We start from the raw sequence: 18,260 nt of genomic DNA, 5'->3' as shown, positions 1-18,260 counted from the left end.
GAAGAAATTTATACAGATTGAAAAATCATACATAGCCTTAAGAAAACTACACACACACATATATATTTATTTTCAAAATCAGGTATAATGATATGTTCCTCTAGTTCCAGCTATTCAGAAAGTTGAGCCCAGAAGTTCAAGGCTAGCCTGACAATGCACCATACCTCAATTCTACAACTCAAAAATGAAACAAAACAACTTAATATTCCTAAAGGAGTTTAGTGGACTTTGCTATCAATATATAAGAATATGTTAAATTTCTTTAATCTTTTGTTTTAAATTTCCTCTTAAGTTTCTTCTTTTAAGTTCTCCTCTTTGGTTTGAGTGGGAGACAGTATGTGAAGACATAATACATAAAATTACAAATACCTACCTTGTCTCCTGCATTTGTTGACTGGTTATATACTGCTTCTTTACCCATTCCAAAGCTTCCTAATGCTATATTTCTCATTAATTCATTCTGAATTAATAGTACTTGATAGCCAAAGCTAAAAAATGTGTCAAGTGCCATAGAAGTACTCATTAAGATCTTATTTTCTCATGAGAATAAAAGGATCCCAACTTTAATGCTTTTAATACCACTTGCTTCTACTTGTTTTATTCTCTTACTGTTTCATTTTCTGTGTGTATGTGTGCATACCAGTACTGCAGCTTCTACTCTGGGCCTCACATTCTTCAGCTTTCTTGCTCTTTGCTGGCATTCTACCACTTGAGCCATGCCTCTAGACCAGCATTTTCTTGGTTAATTGGGAGTAAGAATCTCATGGATTTGACTTCCTTGTGCTGGCTTTAATCTGAAATTGTCAGATCTCAGTCTCCTTAGTAGCTAGAATTACAATAGAGCTACTGGTTCCTGGCTCAAGAGCTTATTTTAAATTAAGAGGAAAAAAAAAGATTAAATAGAGCAAGGGGCCAGTGGCTCCTGCTTGTCATCCTAGCTATGTAGGAGGCTGAGATCTGAAGATCACAATTCCAAGCCATTCTGGGCAAGAAAAGTCCATAAGTCCCTTATCCCCAATTCATCTCCAGAAAACTGGAAGTAAAAGTATGGCTCAGTGGTAGAATGATAGCCTTGAGAAGAAAAAAAAAAAGCTCCTAGGCCCTTAGTTCAAGCCCCAGGACAAACACACACACACACACACACACACACACACACACACACAGATTATGGTACAAGGAAAGATGTCACATTTAGAGGCAAAACCACAGGTCTTTAAAGAAACAAAGCAAAACATACATTTATAATCAGCTTGTCTTAATATTAAGGTAAAAAACTTCACTTTTATGATGTTTTTATTGGTAATGTATTTATAATAAGCATGAGATACTGTATTTTAATATGTAAAGTAATAACACAGCCATGCTTTCACATTGGAGTAGCTGTCTACTGCATGGCCACACTTCAGCAGAGAAAGACTTGCTCACCCCCCGCCCCGTGGTGAAGTATGTTTTGCTGCTTTGACCTCAGATTTATTACACATGGTTTTGGCCAAGAATAGTCAAAAAATAATAGGTGTGAAGAGAATGTTTTAGGAAAAATTCCTACAGGTGAACTATGCAGTTCAGTGAAAGGAGAGATGATTTCAGTCAGTTTATATCATTGTGTGATCTGCCAAGTGTTTCCTTCCCCTATATTTTGTGAAAATATGCCTCACAAAGAGCAAATCGTGCCTGGTACAAGATATGGTCATTCTCCCAAGCCAAAAAGACGTGTAATACGTTTTAAGTGATACATTGTCTTTGGCAGAAGTTGGCTGGCATTATGGGAGAAACAGTGAATCAAACAGTACAGAACCCTGAGCATTCTTGGTATTTCCTCAGCTGTGGTCTCCTTAGGTCTGTATACCCTTGGATACTATAGGTCTGTTTAATTGCATATGTGGGACAGTGAACTCATTCATTACTAGAAACTAAAGGTTCTGGAAATTCTGTAGTGGGTGGGGGGCACACTGATACCAGGATTTGAACTCAAGATTCTGTTCACTCAGCACTCAGGATGCTGAGATTCCACACATGTGCCACCATGCCCCCACTTAGAACTGCTTTTGAGTCATTCCCATGACTTGTCTGAGAAGGCTCTAGAAGATTAGAATACAGTGGAGTCTGACTGGTCCAGTCCCAAAAGAGGGGCTTCAGGAGAGAGATGCTCCCTATCTGTGAGTGCAGTTCACAGTTCAGGTTTTCTCCTGATTAACAGATGCCTAATTGATTTTCCAAGTAGATTACTATCTATTCTGTGGAATGATGCCTGTGTTTCACTGTATTTTACCCCATCTTACAAAGTATGCTGCATATATATTTTTAAAACTAATTCATCTTTGGAGAGTTTCAACTTTTACCAAGTGCTCACCTGTAAAGAGTTCAGAGAGTGATTCATTCTCTAAAATTTTGGTCATACTAATGCCTTTGAGGTTGGTAGCTATGAAAAGTCATAGGTGCAACCTTGTGCCATGTATTCTTTTTTTTAAATATTGATGTGTGACTTATGACATACCTTAGTCATGGAGAGCTTGCTTAGCACTCACAAAGCCCTGGTTCTATCCCTAGCATTACAAAAAATTTATAAAAACCAGTTTCAGCTGGGAAGGTGGCTCAGTGGTAGAGTGCTTGCCTTGCATATATGAGGCCCTGGGTTTGATTCCTCAGCAGCACATAAGCAGAAAAAACTGGAAGTGGCGCTGTGGCTCAAGTGGTAGAGCTGAAGGACAGCACCCAGGCCCAGAGTTCAGGCCCCGCCACTGACAAAAAAAAAAAAAAACAGTTTCAGAATTTGGGCATCACTTTAATCTTTAATTCATTTGTGTGTATTCCCATAGCTGAATACTAAATGAAACCACATAGAAATTCTTGAGTATATAAATGAATTCCTAAAAGAAATTGTAACTAAATCATTTTCTTTTGGTTTTTGGTTGTAAATAAAAGCAGTTCTTGTAGTCAACTGACATTTAGGTAAATGTTTATACTACACATAGTACTGTGCATTATATGATGCATTCTGTTAGTTTTGGTACCTGTGAGAGGTAACTAAATTCTATACTATTCTTGATTGCTTAATAATTTTACAAATCGTACTCCAGCTAGAATAATTGATTAAGAGAAAAAAATTGACATTAAGACAGTGTGATATCTGGGTGTCCATTACATATGCCTGTAATCCTAAAAACTCAGGAGGTTGAGATCTGACAATCAGTTTGAAGGCAGCCTGAGCAAGCTTGAGACTCTTACCTCTAATTATCCAACAAAAAAACTGGAAGTGGAGCGTCAGCTTAAGTGGTAGAGCACTAACTTTGAGGGAAAAAAAAAAATGCTAAAGGATAGCTCCTAGACCTTGAGTTTAAGTCCTAGGACCAGCACCAAAATAAAAAAATAAAATTGCAGTTTATTTTTAAAACCACAAGTCTTTAAGTAAACACATTTATAATCAGATTGTCATAATGTTAAGGTGAAAAACTCAGTTTTTATGATGCTTTTTATAAAAATTTTATTGTAAAGGTGATATACAGAGGGGTTACAGTTTCATGAGTCAGATAATGAGTAATTTCTTTCTGGACAGTGTCACCTCTTCCTTTGTTTTCTCCCAACCCCACTCCCTCACAAGTTGTATAGTTCATTTTCAACATAGTGTCTATTGAGTATGATGTTTTTATTGGTAATATATTTATAAATGCATGAGGTATTGCTTTAATATATAAAGAAATATCCCAGTCATGCTGTCACGTTTTAGTAACTGTATACGTGACTTCATTTTTTAGGCATTTTTTATACTAAGTATCTTGAGTTTTTCAGATGATGAAACTGATAAAAATTTGAGAGGAAGGAAAATGATGGAAGAAGTGAAACTGCTCAAGATGCATTGTACTCATAAATTGACATGTTGAATTGAAACTCCTTTTACAATTATTTAAAGACAATAAAAATAAATTCTAAAAACTAAACAAATTAAAAAGTGTCACTTGGCTCTCAGGTGTAAAAGTGTGGTTGTAATTACAAATTAAAGATCATTTTGAAAGAGAAGTAGTTAACCAGGTATGGTTAAACAAGATTAAATGATTTATGGCCATTTTATAATATAATGACAGTCTTCATTTTTAAGCTACAATGTAAAGTGCTTTATTCTGAGATTAAGTATTGTGGCAGAAGCTAAAACTGCCTTTTTTATAACTGCCAGAATACAACCTCTTTTTCTTTTTTCACTAACAAGACTGCTTTACCACCACAGCCCACTCTAAGTAATTAAATCAATCCTTTGTACTTACCGTATTCTCTTCTAGTGACGGTACTAGATCTGATTATATGCTTCATGCATATTCAAAGTGCTGCACTGACAGCTCTTTAATGAGCTCTTACTTAATCAGTATGAACAATGTTCATCTTGTTCTTTTTTTCCTCCTGCATTAGAGCTACGAACAGTTGGGAAAAATGAAACATCCAGCATTCATTTGAAAAATATATTGTACTTTGAAAAGTGTCTAAGCTGAGGAAGTTGCATTCTGCCCTTTAAAAGTCTGATGGACAAATTGGATTACTAGTATTGGATTAAATAACAAATGGTTAGAGGAGAAATGAGAAAAGCTCACTGTGATCACAGGCTTTAATATTTTTTGTTACTTATAAAGCTAAAGGGGTCTTTAACCAGTTATTAAAGTCAGGATTAATTTGTAATGGTTCAGCTTACTGGCTTTTAAAAGCCTTTTAAATTTAAAAAATTTTTAAATCTCTAAAAACAATAGTGTAATGATGCCCAAGAAGAAACTTTAATTTTTTTATTACTATAGACTAAGTATACATTTCCATCATTATATATTATTATCTCTGATAGGCTTTTGTAATACAGGATTGATTTGTGGTTTAATTTAAATAATCTATATAGCAATGTATGTGTCCTTAAATATTTATTGTTAGGTTTACTTCCCTTTGAAACATGATACTCTTTTATTATTAGCCATTTCCTAACAATAAGGGAAAAGGGGTATCTTTGTTTCTTACCTAGAAATCATAGGCATGAGTTAAACTGAAAATAACACAGTACCACATCAATATTATTATACTCAAGGAAGCAGTGTTCCATTGAAGAAAGTAATGCTAATTTAAGAGTAGGCTGGTTGCTCCTACTATTGCTTGAAAGCCTCAATTATAGGTTAAGTTAAAATCAAAACAAAGTTTTAATATGTCTATATTTTAGAACCTATTTAGGCTATGAATACAAGAATCAGATCTTTAATCAGAAAATAAAATATCATAAAATCTACACCTATTAATATTGCCCACATGTGTCATTTCACTGATCAAAAATATCATAAAATCTACACCTATTAATATTGCCCACATGTGTCATTTCACTGATCAAAAAGCTTTCACGGGGTACAATTGGCCTTTTTCCAAATTGCAAGCTTTTTCTCAGCTTTTTCTTTTTACTCTTTCTTCTTTTGTTACTACCCAGGGATTTGTGCCTATCGCAGCCTGTATCACATGACCAGTGTCAAGACATCACATGGTCCAAAGTGAATACAAAACCAGCTACCCTAAAGGAGAGATTAAGAATACTGTAAAACAATAAAGACTTTTGTTCAGGCTCTAAAAGAATCTATCTTAAGTCGGCTTCATACCACTCAGTTTTAACAGAATTTAATGAAAGCACATATCTTCACTATTCTCCCTAATGATAAACAACAGATGATTGTTTTATAGGGATATTTAGAAATTCATGATTTTTCTTCTGTACACAGACCAGCTTTTTGTATTCTATTCTATTTTTAAAATTTCTTCCAATTTCTATTAATGCAGAAATAGTTTTACTATGGCATGCCCACGGTTGATGCAAGCATTGAAAAGAATGAAGTTGATATTGAGAAAATAAATCATAGGCCAATGTAAATCAGCTCAGTGGTGTTAAAGAAACTTGTAATTGTGTATAGATATGATATATACATGTGTTTGATAGACATATCTATGTGATTGGAAGGAGATATGCTAAAGTGTAATAGTACTTAATCCTAGAAATGGGATCTGGGGTAGGGAAGTAAAGACGGTAGGGTTAGTGAAATAAGACTTGATTTTTTTTTTTACTGTTATACCTCTGTATTATTCTTTTATTCTGTATTATTATTTAAAGTATTAAAAAGAAAATAAAACAGGATAATAATGCTATATATAGCTGGGATATTTAATACATTAATTTTTTAATTTTTTTTATTGTAAAGATACTGTACAGAGGTGTTACAGTTACATGAGTAAGGTATTGAGTACATTTCCTCTCAAGCATTTCCTCTTGTTATCCCCTCCTTTGTTTTTCCCCAGTAAATTCTTAATCTTATGAATGTTATGCAGAACTTGAACTGGTAATATTAAATATTGGCCTAGCAAAGCAATACAGTCATGAATGAAATCCAGGGGGAAAATTTAAACAGTTATCATTTTGACTAGTATAATTTAGAAGAGTACAATTTTAAAAAGTAAATTGTGGTCTACTTTTGCATGAAGAATTCCAAGTATATGTTATATTGTATTTTAATGGTAAATGTACTAGCCTTTGATGGGGAAGGGCGGACTGATTTAGTGATGGAATGGGTATGACTATTAGTGAACTTCGAATATCTCCAGTATGTAATCAGTAACTGCATAATCGAAAATATTAGATTATTTCTTTAATCAAATGTTTTCTGAATACTATATTCATTATAATGTATTTTATTTTACAAAGAGGCATTTTAGTAGCATGGCCATTTACATTCATTTAATAATGTGGAAATGGTTACCTTATTGGTTGATGAGTTCCAGAATGGTGTGTGTGTGTGTGTGTGTGTGTGTGTGTGTGTGTGTGTGTGTGTGTGTGTACATATCTTTCATATATATATATATATATATATATATATGCCTTTTATTTATATATATGAATATATAAATCTTATTTTACTTTACAGTAGGAAAATTTTTAAAAAGTAAATTGTTATGAGTGGAAGCTTTCATCCAGTCTTCTGATCTCTTCCTAGTTTTATGGTTCTTGTAATGATTTTTTTTAATGTTTTAGGGATTTTTTTAAATCATGATTGTATGTCTGTCAGCACTGTGAATTCTTCATTGAAACATAATAGCAAGTCAGCCTCTGGGGAGGATTTATAAGGTGGAACACTTTGTTTACAGTACTTAGTGTTAATATGATCTATTGGAATGTTCAAGGAACTAAGATATATATGCTGAATAGCACCAGCTTTAAAAGATTGAGTTCTATGTTTTTAAATACTGAATTCTTCCAGACCTTGAACTTCAGTCTTACAGTATAAGTAGTGAACTATGTAGTACTGAAGTAGCTAAAATATTTTTCATCTTAAAAGAATTGTGCTAAGTGATTATTTGGCTTGTAAAATGTCATGTAATAAGAAGTTACTCTTCCTGAACTATAGGAAGGAATACGGAAGAAGAAGAAGCTATGATGCAAGAATGGTTTATGTTAGTTAATAAAAAAAATGCCCTAATAAGAAGAATGAACCAGCTGTCTCTTCTGTAAGTACTCATAACTATATTTCTACTGATAAATCTTAGGTTTGTGTTGTTATTGCTTGCTTTGGGGTTTCATATTTATTAGAGTTAATTGTTTGTTTCCTTAGAGATTATAGTATTTTGTATTTTTAAAAAATAGCAAATTTTTATCCATTCAGATAAGGAGAAGAATAGACACTGGAGAAAAAAAGTGTTTATGATGCAGAAAGTAAAGGAATTGGAACTGTTTTTGTGTAAGAAAACAATCTTTATAAGGACAAAAATGCATTTATCATATGTCAGCAATATTAATCTAAGAAAGATAAGAAATTAATTGAAGTGATCTTTTGATGATTGTAAAAATTAAAGTGGAAACTAGGCCATATGTAAACATTCTTAGTCTTTAACTTCACTTCAGCAAAAGACTTAATGCTTGTTCCTTTCTGCTTACCAGCAATGTTCTTATAGTATGCCACCTAGTGTGGGAAATGGCAAGCTTACTATGTTTTATTTTGGTTAAAGGAAAAAAAAAAAAACTGTTAATTTTATAACTTCTACCTAACAAAAATTTAGTGAAACACAAAACTTGTCCAGAACTTTTTATTTTTCTCTATATTAAATTTGCACTGGCATTTTGTATTTCTTATATTCTTTTTCACATGGGATTTTGAATTTTTAAAAAGTATTTATTGTAAACTATGAAAAGTGTTTTCAAAAATGACCTTATACCTGGCACTTAATACATGCACCACTGAAGAATAAAACTATTAATGCCCAGATTAAAATATACCTTTGTGCCATTCAAAATTGAGGGAAGAAAATAAGCACACTTGTAAATATTCAGCTGAGAAAGGATTTGAGTTTGTATATCGTTTGTTTGGAGTGGCTTAAAGTTAAAGAGAAAAGTCAGTTCCGAGTCCTAAAATCAATGTAACCTAAAGGTTCTTTTAAGTGTTTAATGATTTAGTAATTAGCATATTGATGAACTTTTGCAACTTGCCTAGGGAAAAAGAACATGATTTAGAACGAAGGTACGAGCTGCTGAACCGGGAATTGCGGGCAATGCTAGCCATTGAAGGTAAGAAATGCAGTGATGAGGAGAGGTATGTGAGTATCTGTTCTCAATGTGATATTTAGAGTGTAACACACATCTGGTTTTTACCACCTCTGGTCTATGAGGTATCTACAGGAATTACAAATAATTGCCTTGGACGCAGAAAGCAGTATCATAAATCTAAGGATCCTAATTCAGATAGATAATAATCATTATGTTTGCTACTATGCAGAATTACCTTAACTTTTGATTGAACAAGACTAAATTTACATAAAATAAGCATATAAAGAGTTAACTGCTTTGGTTTCATTTGCAATTTAAAATTATTTCCTATTGGGAAGGTTTAAGAAAATGTTCATTTTGATTTTTCATCTTTAGACTCTAAATTTTATCATATCATTGTTGTCAACTTTGGTATGTGTCACTCTCCAGACTGTTGTAGCTATTAAGACTCAAACTCCTTTTAAGTGGTAGGTAGGCAAAGATGAACATGAGGGGGGGAAATGAAATATTTTGATACAATTTATAATTCATAGAAATGAATTGCATAGAAATGTTATGCATGGTTTAAAATATCAGTAAACATCAGTTAACGTAACTGTACCATTTACTACATATGATTTTTTTATAAAATTCATAGGTGTTACATAATACTCTTCTCTTTATATTTTTCACTGGAAAATATTTCTAGTTCAAAGAGTTCTGCCTAAAAGCTAATCCTTTGGGCTCTGTAAAATGGATCTTTTGTCTAATCAATGCAAATTGATTTTCCTATTCTATATTGACCTCTTAACCCATTGACTGTCCATGGTAATTTCATTCTTCACCTGATAAGATACCTGATCCATAATAAGTCGATTCTAATTAGTTCAGAAACTAGAAATCTTAGTTTGTAAAAGAAAGCCAAGTGAAGTATTATATTTTTAAAATATTTTAATATACTATTGCTATTAAATATAATGTGTCTTATTTATCCTATATATACATATATATTTGTCCTATTTGTGTTAGTTTTATTTTTAGCTACTTTTATATCCATAATCTCATTTGATAAATACCACTGGTAACATTTGTATATCTATCTTTAGAAACTCGATTTATTTTATTTTAAAAGCCTCCAGTTAGCCAGTTTCCTTCAAATGGCTATCTGAATGTTTGTCAGAATTATTTAAGAAGTTTTGTGAAACTGCCATTAAAAGAAAATGTACAAATACATTAATGGGTTTTTTCCCTCTGGATGTAATGTTTGTGATCATAGTATAATGTTTAAGCAAGTGAAACACTAAAAGGTTGAAAAGTACATACAGAAAACACTATGTATATGCAAATATGGTGTATGATATATAGTGTATATATTTAGCATTAAAAATAGCTTATCAAATAGTATATTCTTAATAGATTCATTGTACATTACACTGGAAATTAAGTATTCTTTAAAAAAATTACTCCTCTTCTCCTGTTTGTAGAAAAATAAATTGTCCTTAAAATACAACTTGATACAGTATAGCTGCTTTTTAAGGTAGATATTACATGTTGCTCTATCCCTCACACCAGTATTATTATTACCAAATACATCATAAAAGTAAGGCCTCACTCATATAAAAGATAACAGTTTTATTGGTCATCCTATCCCTGCATACATACAAGTTTACAATCTTAAATAAGCTTCCATGTTAAATAATGTACCATTTTGAAATCATGCATGGCATTTGTATACATAGAGGAGTAATAGTCATATTTTAAAAATACTTTTAATGCAGTTATTAATCATTTTGTCAATATTTTCTCTCCATAGTCCATCCTTCCCCCACACCCCCTTCTCCTTCCTCTTCCACTTCCTTTTACTCCATGTCCCTCTTCCTTTCCCTTCTTCTCCTTCATTGTAAATTACATTGTCCTGTGTGTGACAGTGCCTCCAATCTTACTGCTGGATTTCATTTAGAGAAAGGGGAGACTTGAAGAAACAGAACAGCCTGTTGATTACAAAGAAAGACACTATCTTCCAGAGAGGCTTGTCCCACTGGCTTGGGCAGGACATAGGCAAAGCTAGCCAAGAGAGATGCTGAGCATTGTGAAGTTCAGCTCTTGGAATGGACACACGGGCTTAAAATACCACACACACACACACACACACACACACACACACACACACACACACACACACACACACACACACACACACACACACACACACACACACACACACACACACGAATAGGCAACACAAGTTGATTTTGTTTGGCTTTCCTTTGTTTTAAAGTTCATTCTTCTTTTCCAATCTCTTCTGCTTGGTAATTTTAAGATTCAGTAATAAACTAAAATCTTTTTAAGTAAATCTGCTGTTAAAACTATTGATCAGGAGAAAAGCATAGAGTATTAATAGCCATAGCACACTGAAAGAAATATTAACAGCTTGGACTGAGAGCAAAACATACTAAATATTCAATACATCCATTCTTCTGAGAATCCATAGTCACTTTGACCTGTTTTTTCCACCTTTTTTCCTGAGGTGTATTCATAGCAGGAGTTTCACTCTACTGAGCTAAGTTGTAGGGTCCCTCAAGCTAACAAACATCTTTTAGATACTTTTCCTATAGTTTTTTGTTGTTGTTGTTGTTCCAGATTACTTAATGCTCCCTCAGGAAAGATAAATTCATTTCTGCACACATTGGGGTGGGCTTTTAGAAAGTGGTATGTTCATTTTCTGCACAAGAAATGGATCTTCTCTGGGATTTTGTACATCTTGATTTATTCTTGGCTTAGAGTTTGAAGTGGGTGCTCTTCTAAAGGGATTTATGCATAGGTTCACTATTTTTGTAGTTATGGTTTATATGATAAGCTTTTTATATTTAAAATCAATATGTAATCCTGTGGAGGAGCTTATCCCCTAAAACCCCATTTGTAAATCTATTTTAGCTTTGTTACACAGCACAGCCACAGTCTTCCATAGATTGATTAGGTACAGCAGTAGAATCCTATCAAATGGCCTGTTCTGATGATGATGCAAACTCTTTCAGGATTGCTAGTTGACTGGAACTAAAGATAAGACTTGACTGCAATCCCCCAATGTGCTCTTTACAAAACTAGTGTTAATTTTCATCAAAGTGCTAGGCTTACTTATGGTGGCAAGGTTGAAGGTTTACTACAAGAACTTCAGGTCTTTTCTATTACAGTGTTTATGGTATTTCTCTTGCCTTTTTTTTCCCAAGGTAATTACCAACTTCAGCAAATAAACTGACTCATGGAATGAATAATTTTCCCTACATATAAAAAAACTATTTTGAATTAACCCAAACATCTCAGTACAGATGGACATAAACAAAATCTCTTTATTTCAACACTTTGGGTCAAATGCAGCATCAAAACTTAATCCTATTTGTTGTGAGAGGATATGGCTTTTGTAGTGAAAGTACACTGGAATCTAAGTTAATCACAACCCACACTAGTCTGTCCAAGCCAGTGAGAGCATCTAGCTAGCTGTGACTGGTGTTATAAGTAAGTGACTAATCCTTTCTTAAAACACATAACAAGTAACATGTAAACTTACACGCAGACTTTTAAAACATGGCATGTATATAGGTAAAGGCATTTTAAAAGCACTTTTTTTTCAAAGGGGATTTTAAAATTTTTTACTTAAACACAGGTGCAAATCTTGATCAATTGTCAATATAATTTTTGGTGATCAAAGTAGTAGTCTACTTAATTTCTCAAATTAGTGTTCAGTTATACATAATAGGAATAGATGAGTGGATGAGGGTATTTGTGCATATACATATATTTGCCTATGAGAAACCAAATATAAAAGTATAGTTTGCTACTATAAAATCTATTCACACCGATATGTGCTCTGCAACAGACTATATAGTTATATTAATGTAGTAATGAGATACTTAATAGGAAAAATCCAATAAGTTTATGCTAGAATATTGTAATGTGTTAGCAGTTCAATTAGACCTAAATGTCTTTAGTTTTAAAATGTTCTTTTTCTAGTTATGAGAATGACCTTATCAAGATAGGAAAAAGTTGAGATTTTTATTTAAAAATTATTTTTAATACCTCAGCTTAAAAATGTTTCCTCACTTATATAGTTAAAATCCTAATTTTTCCAATGCTAAGAAAAACCTGGTATTTTTAAGTTACTAATTAAGGCCTTAAAAGTGACTGGTCAGGTTTAGAGGACTAGTTCAATTTAAAAAATTATGTTTCCCATGTTCATTTTTTTTCGTGGCTTAAATATTTCTATTTGTATTTTTGGAGTGTGGTAAAGAAAAATTATTTTCTACTCATGAATTTATCAAATGTTTTGGAAACCAAAAAGTATACATTTAAGCTTATAATCAGAATGATTCCGCCAAGTTGAATATTGAGCAATGTTAACCAAAGCTGGTAATTTAAATTTTACTTGCTATTTTTTATTAACTCAGCAGAGCTTTTTTTCTTGAATTAGTATTTCTAGAACAATTACCTGAAATTAGACTAAATGAGCTTAAAGATTTTCCCAACCTGGAGAATCTATTAATTTACTTTCTCTGTAGAATATGGCTGATTTTAAGAACAAGAACCAAATTATTAAATTTCCAGCATTCCTGTTCTTAGTTGCATTTAAAACCAAAGTAAAATTATGATAGATTTGGCTTCTTCGTTTCTTTTTTGCCTATTATTAAAATTCTTTTACCAGAAAATACTTTTTATAGTTTATTTCTCTCCATGCTATAAAGAATTTTATTTCTAATACAATATAACAATCAGTGATTTAACATTTATTTTGTGATGTTTTGTATTAAATGTAGATAATTAACATATGGCAGTTTCATATATATGTATTTATGTGTTTGCGTTTATAATAAAGGAACAGTGATAAAATTGAATAAGCTATTTTAGCTTCTTAGAGTTATTCTAATCTTTACTGCATGTTGATGCATCTAATTTTTAATTTGTAAATACAAGATAGAATTCCCTCTAGCACCATTTGCTTTCATAAAGCTGCTGAGCAGTTTGCTGTCTTGAATAAATTTTGCTTTGGAGAGAGTAGGGAGGCGATTTGAACCAGCACATTCTTGTGTGGTTTGTGAAGATTCACATGGTAACCAGCGGTGTGCATTGTTAGGTTTATCTGAATAAGCACCAGCCATGTGAGTTTTAACATGATTGCCCTGGGCAATGGAGAGAGAAGAGAAACCCGAAAGGATTGCACTCCTCTGTTTTTTTGGAAACTGCATTTGCTCTGTGGGGGAGGGGACTGTAAGAGTCAGTGCCCAGAGTGGTTTTTTTTTTTTTTTTTTTTTTAAACTGGTGTCCTGTTTCCCTCTTGGTCCTCATTTGTTCTGCTATCTGCCTCATCATCTACTTCTTCTTTTCATTGTTTACCTTCCTAATGAGGGAGGCGGGGTAGACTGAGGGTTGATTGACAGCTACAAGCCCTTACAGTCTGGCCAGAGAGCTGTTGGCTTTGGTTTCAAAAGTGTTTTAAATGTTCGATTTGGTCCTGTTTTTATTAAAGGAAACTGCTGCTCATCTTAAGGAAATTATCAGAGTAGCAAAGACTAGGAAATATATTATTGGGACTGAAACCTTCATAAAATGACCCTCACCCATTCAAAGAGCACTGCCCATTGGATTTTCCAACCTTTAACATGGAGTTTCAAAGAAATATGTAATTTTTTTTTTCTTTTGCACAAGTGCTTTCATTTGAAAGCACCCAGCAAACGTCTCCAAATAAAAACTGGCTGTGATGCGATTGAGAGCTGCAGTGTAATATTGCAGAGCAAATTTATTTTTTACTTCAAAGAAAAATGCTAATTAGCCGATTCACTACTTTTAAAGTTATTGTGAAGCATATGGCGCCCAGTGTGAGATACATCCAACTGCTAAAATAGAGCGAAGAGGAAATTAGTGAAGAATGGGCTGTTTGGGGTGAGAGTGGGGGTGGGGGAGGAGAAGAGGTTCTTAGGCAGATTCTCGGGCCTTTTCAGAATGATTTTTATCTCCCATCACTGTTTCCCGCCTCCTCGTTTACCCACTCCCCCACCCCAACCCCAGGGCCAACCTCTTCTGGCCTCCATTTCCCCTCCCCCACTTGGCCGGGATTCAGGTGCGCACCTCCGACTGGCCCTCAGCTCACACCTGGTCTCTATAGTCGGTTCCCCCCTTGCCTCTCCACACTCCATCTGTGGGAAATATTTCGAAAGTATGGTTTTAGGGGAAAACCTCACTACAACTGCCAAACTCCCCAGAAATACTAGCTAGTGGAGCTATTAGCTGGGTTTAATGGGAGATGTAAGGGAACTGGAAAAGGCGGGAAGGGGAGGGCAGGGCCGGGAGCTGGTATGCACTCAGGCCTTGAAGCCCATTAACTAGCCTCCCATCTCCTATAGACTGGCAGAAGACTGAGGCCCAGAAGCGACGAGAGCAGCTCCTGCTGGATGAGCTGGTGACTTTGGTGAACAAGCGAGATGCACTTGTGAGAGATCTGGATGCGCAGGAGAAGCAGTGAGTAGACCTTGGGCCTTGAATTCAGGCATAGCCACCTGCCAAAGGGGCCCCCTAGAGAAGTTTACCCGAAGTTCGGTTTAGAGGTCTCCGGAGGCCCGGTGCCCCGAATTCCTCCTCCTGGATATGGAATGTGGGGCAGGGGGAATGCTGCTCTGCTCTCCATGAAGAAAATAATTTTGTTCTCGTTTGTCTGGCATCCAGGGCAGAAGAAGAAGATGAGCATTTGGAGCGAACTCTGGAACAAAACAAAGGCAAGATGGCCAAGAAAGAAGAGAAATGTGTTCTTCAGTAGCCATCAGACCAGTGTCTCTCCCAACATTTTAGTCTTGGGCCCCCAGACCAGCAACAGACTGGTTGTTTCAAAAGTTAACATTACATTTGGCTGGATTATACTTCTGTACCATCATCACCACTTTAACTCCTTTCCAGATAATATACAGAACTCCAAACATAGCTCTGTTTAAGGATTTTTTTTTTCTGTGAGTGAATACTTTCTTTTGAAATCATGTGAGATAGATTTGCACAGACACTTTGTGAGTAATTGATATTGGAGGTGTTCAAGAAACTGTTCAAAAAGAAAACACTTCCCGCATTATTTCCCCTCATTGTTTGATGGGAGGAAAATTTGAGACATTTCTGTTGTTGTTGTTGTTGTTGTTGGTAATAGCATAATGACAGTATAGGGGGGAGGGAGGCAAGGCAGGATAAGAAAAATGCCATGATTTTTTTTCCACTCCTGCCATCTGTAACATTTACTCTGTTACCTAAATTTCATAGTTAGATCATATTCAATCTACTTATTAAACTCTGTTTATTTACCAGTGAGGTTTTCTGCAACTGTTTTGCATTTCACAGAATTCCTCTGCTTTCCTCCAAAGATGGTCCTTTAAAAGGTAGCCTGAGACAAACCCTGCGATTTGCAGGTGATGAGAGGAACTGACATGCAGCAGTTTACAAAGACAGTTTTATCATGGGAGAATCTGCCATCTTTTTCTCTGGATAATATTTATTACATCTTGGTTCGTTCTTACATTTTGTTGTATCTCAACATTGGCTCAAGAATGCTGTTAATATTTATTCTGTATTGATAAAAGTCTGTCTTGCCACTACAAGTAAATCTTTCCAGTTAATATTTTCTTTTCTAGCATAGCACTGTCTTTTTTGTGAAAATGGTTATCTGTTTATTTATTACAATACTGAGTCATATATAAATTTTCAATAAAAGCAGAAACTTTCTTACCTGATACTGCTTGGACTAGACTGGAAGTTTGTGTATCCATAAATCTTTGCATGTGGGAAATGGTCCTCTGGAACACGGGGCAGGATACTGGATGGTATTCAGAGCTGGGTAAGTTTATACATCCCAGAGGAGCCCTGCTGACACATGGATGCAAACTGAAAAGTAATTAGTCATATTCTTAAGAAGTATAAACTATCTTCTCTTTTGGAAGGGTCATCTCAAAGACTTGAAGAAAAATTCTGATTCCACGCCACTGAAAGAAAACAATACGAGTATGATGAATTTTCCACATGACTTTGAATAGTTCCATTTTTGTAGTTGTATGAGGAAGAACTGTTTCCTCTGTTAACCAGCAAGTCTGTGGATACTGAAGTGAAAGGAAGAGGGTTATTGCTAGGGAAGGTGGACTGCAGGGAGGCGTGTGCCCCTGTACCCCTGGGTGTAGAAGAGAAATGAAAGAGAACTTTTAGAATTTCTAGGCTAGGGGGGAAGAAAACTGGCTTTCCTATAGCAGTTTACATCACTCTCTAACTGGGTGTCCGAACAAAGAAAACTCCTTCAACAAGTCCAGAAACTTAAGACAAAAAAAAAAAAAAAGCATTTAGCTTGAGCCTAAGAAAATCTCTCTCCCTTCTTCCCTCCCTGCCTCGGACGTCTTCCCCTCCCAGACCTACATCGTGTCCGAAAAGTCTGCTGCCACTCCCCAATTGTCAATCCTTTTCAAAAAAAAAAAAAAAAAAAAACCCACTTGCCCTGGTAAGAGTTCCTTTATGACACGAATTTTAAGTTACTGAAAAGTTCCCGGAACTAAAGGAAACAGGGTGTTTTCCCTCTGTATTCGAGCCCGGGCAGAGCGAGGTGTGGCTCCCTGGGGAGGACTGAGACCCCTCACCCCCGGTTCACCTTCGAGCCGACGGGGCCCGGCGGCAGCCCGCAGCACCCGCCCTGTGTACGCTGCTTTTGAGAAACGCCTTCGGATGGGCCTCGAGAAAAAGCTGCTTTTTCCTGGCCCCACGCAGCCCCAGATCCACCAAACGATAACCCTCTCTGCTAGGAGGTCTGCTAGGGTGTCTGGGGGCCGCGGCGGGCCCTCGCCTGGCCCTCCCGGCGCTGGCGGCGGGCTGCTCCGCGGCGCCCGACCGCCCCTCAGCGGCGGCGGAGCGCGGCCCCTGGGGACTGCTGTGCGGGGTCGGCCCCGCGCACGGCGCCGGCCCCGGGCTTCGCGGCCCGGTGCCCGCCCAAGAGTGGGACGCGCCCCTTGCAAACGGAAGAACCCAAGTCCTGAACCTTCTTCACGCTATGGGATCAGAGACTGTACAGGGTCTGGGGGTTGCAGAGGAAGCTGGAGCGATGGCAGCGAGCTGGACTGGGCACCGTGTGCCCGGCCAGAGAACAACTTGGGTCCCTCGCCCGGAACCTTTGGCCTGAATTCCCAATCCCTCCCCCACCCCACCCCCACCCCCGTGCCAAGTGTCCTCTAGAGTCTGACCAGGCCTTTGAGGTCACCAGATGCTAGGTCCCGGTCTCCAGGCCCGGGTGTCTCGGCCCCTCCCGGCCCGGGGCCCTTACGCGGGCTGCCTTCCCCGCCTCCAGCGCGGTGCGGGCCGCTGGAGCCCGCAGCGCTTCTGGCCCGGCGTCCCCCACCTGGACATTTGCCTAGCGACGGCCGATTCGATCCTCCGCACCGCGTCCAAGAAACTTTCAGCTCACTCTCCACGCTCTTCCCTCTCCCCTCTCCTCTGTCTTTCTTCTCTTAATCCCGGGGCTTTAAGAACTAAGCATTAAGAAAATTCGCCTGCAAGTTGGGATTAGATCCATATTCTCATTGGGGGCGGAAGTCTGTGCTACTTGATCCCTCCCGTCTTCCCGGGGACTGGTGGCCGCGTCCGGACCCGGGCGCGCTGGACTCCCGCGCGCCGGCGGCGGCGGCGGCGGCGGGGCCTTGGGGACGGCGCGGCCACATTCCGGCGCGCACGGCCCGCCCCGCCTCGCCTCGCC

The 18,260-nt window shown here is 36.7% G+C and overlaps 1 protein-coding gene across 5 annotated transcripts in view; it reads left to right on the top strand.

Moving 5' to 3' along the window:
- The window catches only part of Ehbp1 (EH domain binding protein 1), a 285,025-nt gene extending 268,759 nt beyond the window's left edge, over positions 1 to 16,266 (top strand). For all 5 annotated transcript variants that reach the window (XM_042691180.1, XM_042691182.1, XM_042691179.1 and 2 more), the window contains 4 exons: positions 7,401 to 7,500; positions 8,481 to 8,554; positions 14,905 to 15,019; positions 15,224 to 16,266. In XM_042691180.1, coding sequence (XP_042547114.1) covers positions 7,401 to 7,500; positions 8,481 to 8,554; positions 14,905 to 15,019; positions 15,224 to 15,314 — 380 coding nt within the window. In that variant the 3' untranslated portion in view covers positions 15,315 to 16,266. The remainder of the gene's footprint in view (positions 1 to 7,400; positions 7,501 to 8,480; positions 8,555 to 14,904; positions 15,020 to 15,223) is intronic.
- The last annotated feature ends 1,994 nt before the right edge of the window (positions 16,267 to 18,260 follow it).

The sequence above is a fragment of the Dipodomys spectabilis genome, unplaced genomic scaffold, assembly GCF_019054845.1.
Source record: "Dipodomys spectabilis isolate Male_0828 unplaced genomic scaffold, ASM1905484v1 ptg000141l, whole genome shotgun sequence".
Taxonomy (NCBI): domain Eukaryota; kingdom Metazoa; phylum Chordata; class Mammalia; order Rodentia; family Heteromyidae; genus Dipodomys; species Dipodomys spectabilis.
The sequence above is the reverse complement of the archived record's forward strand: the minus strand, read 5'-3'. Positions and strand labels throughout refer to the sequence as shown.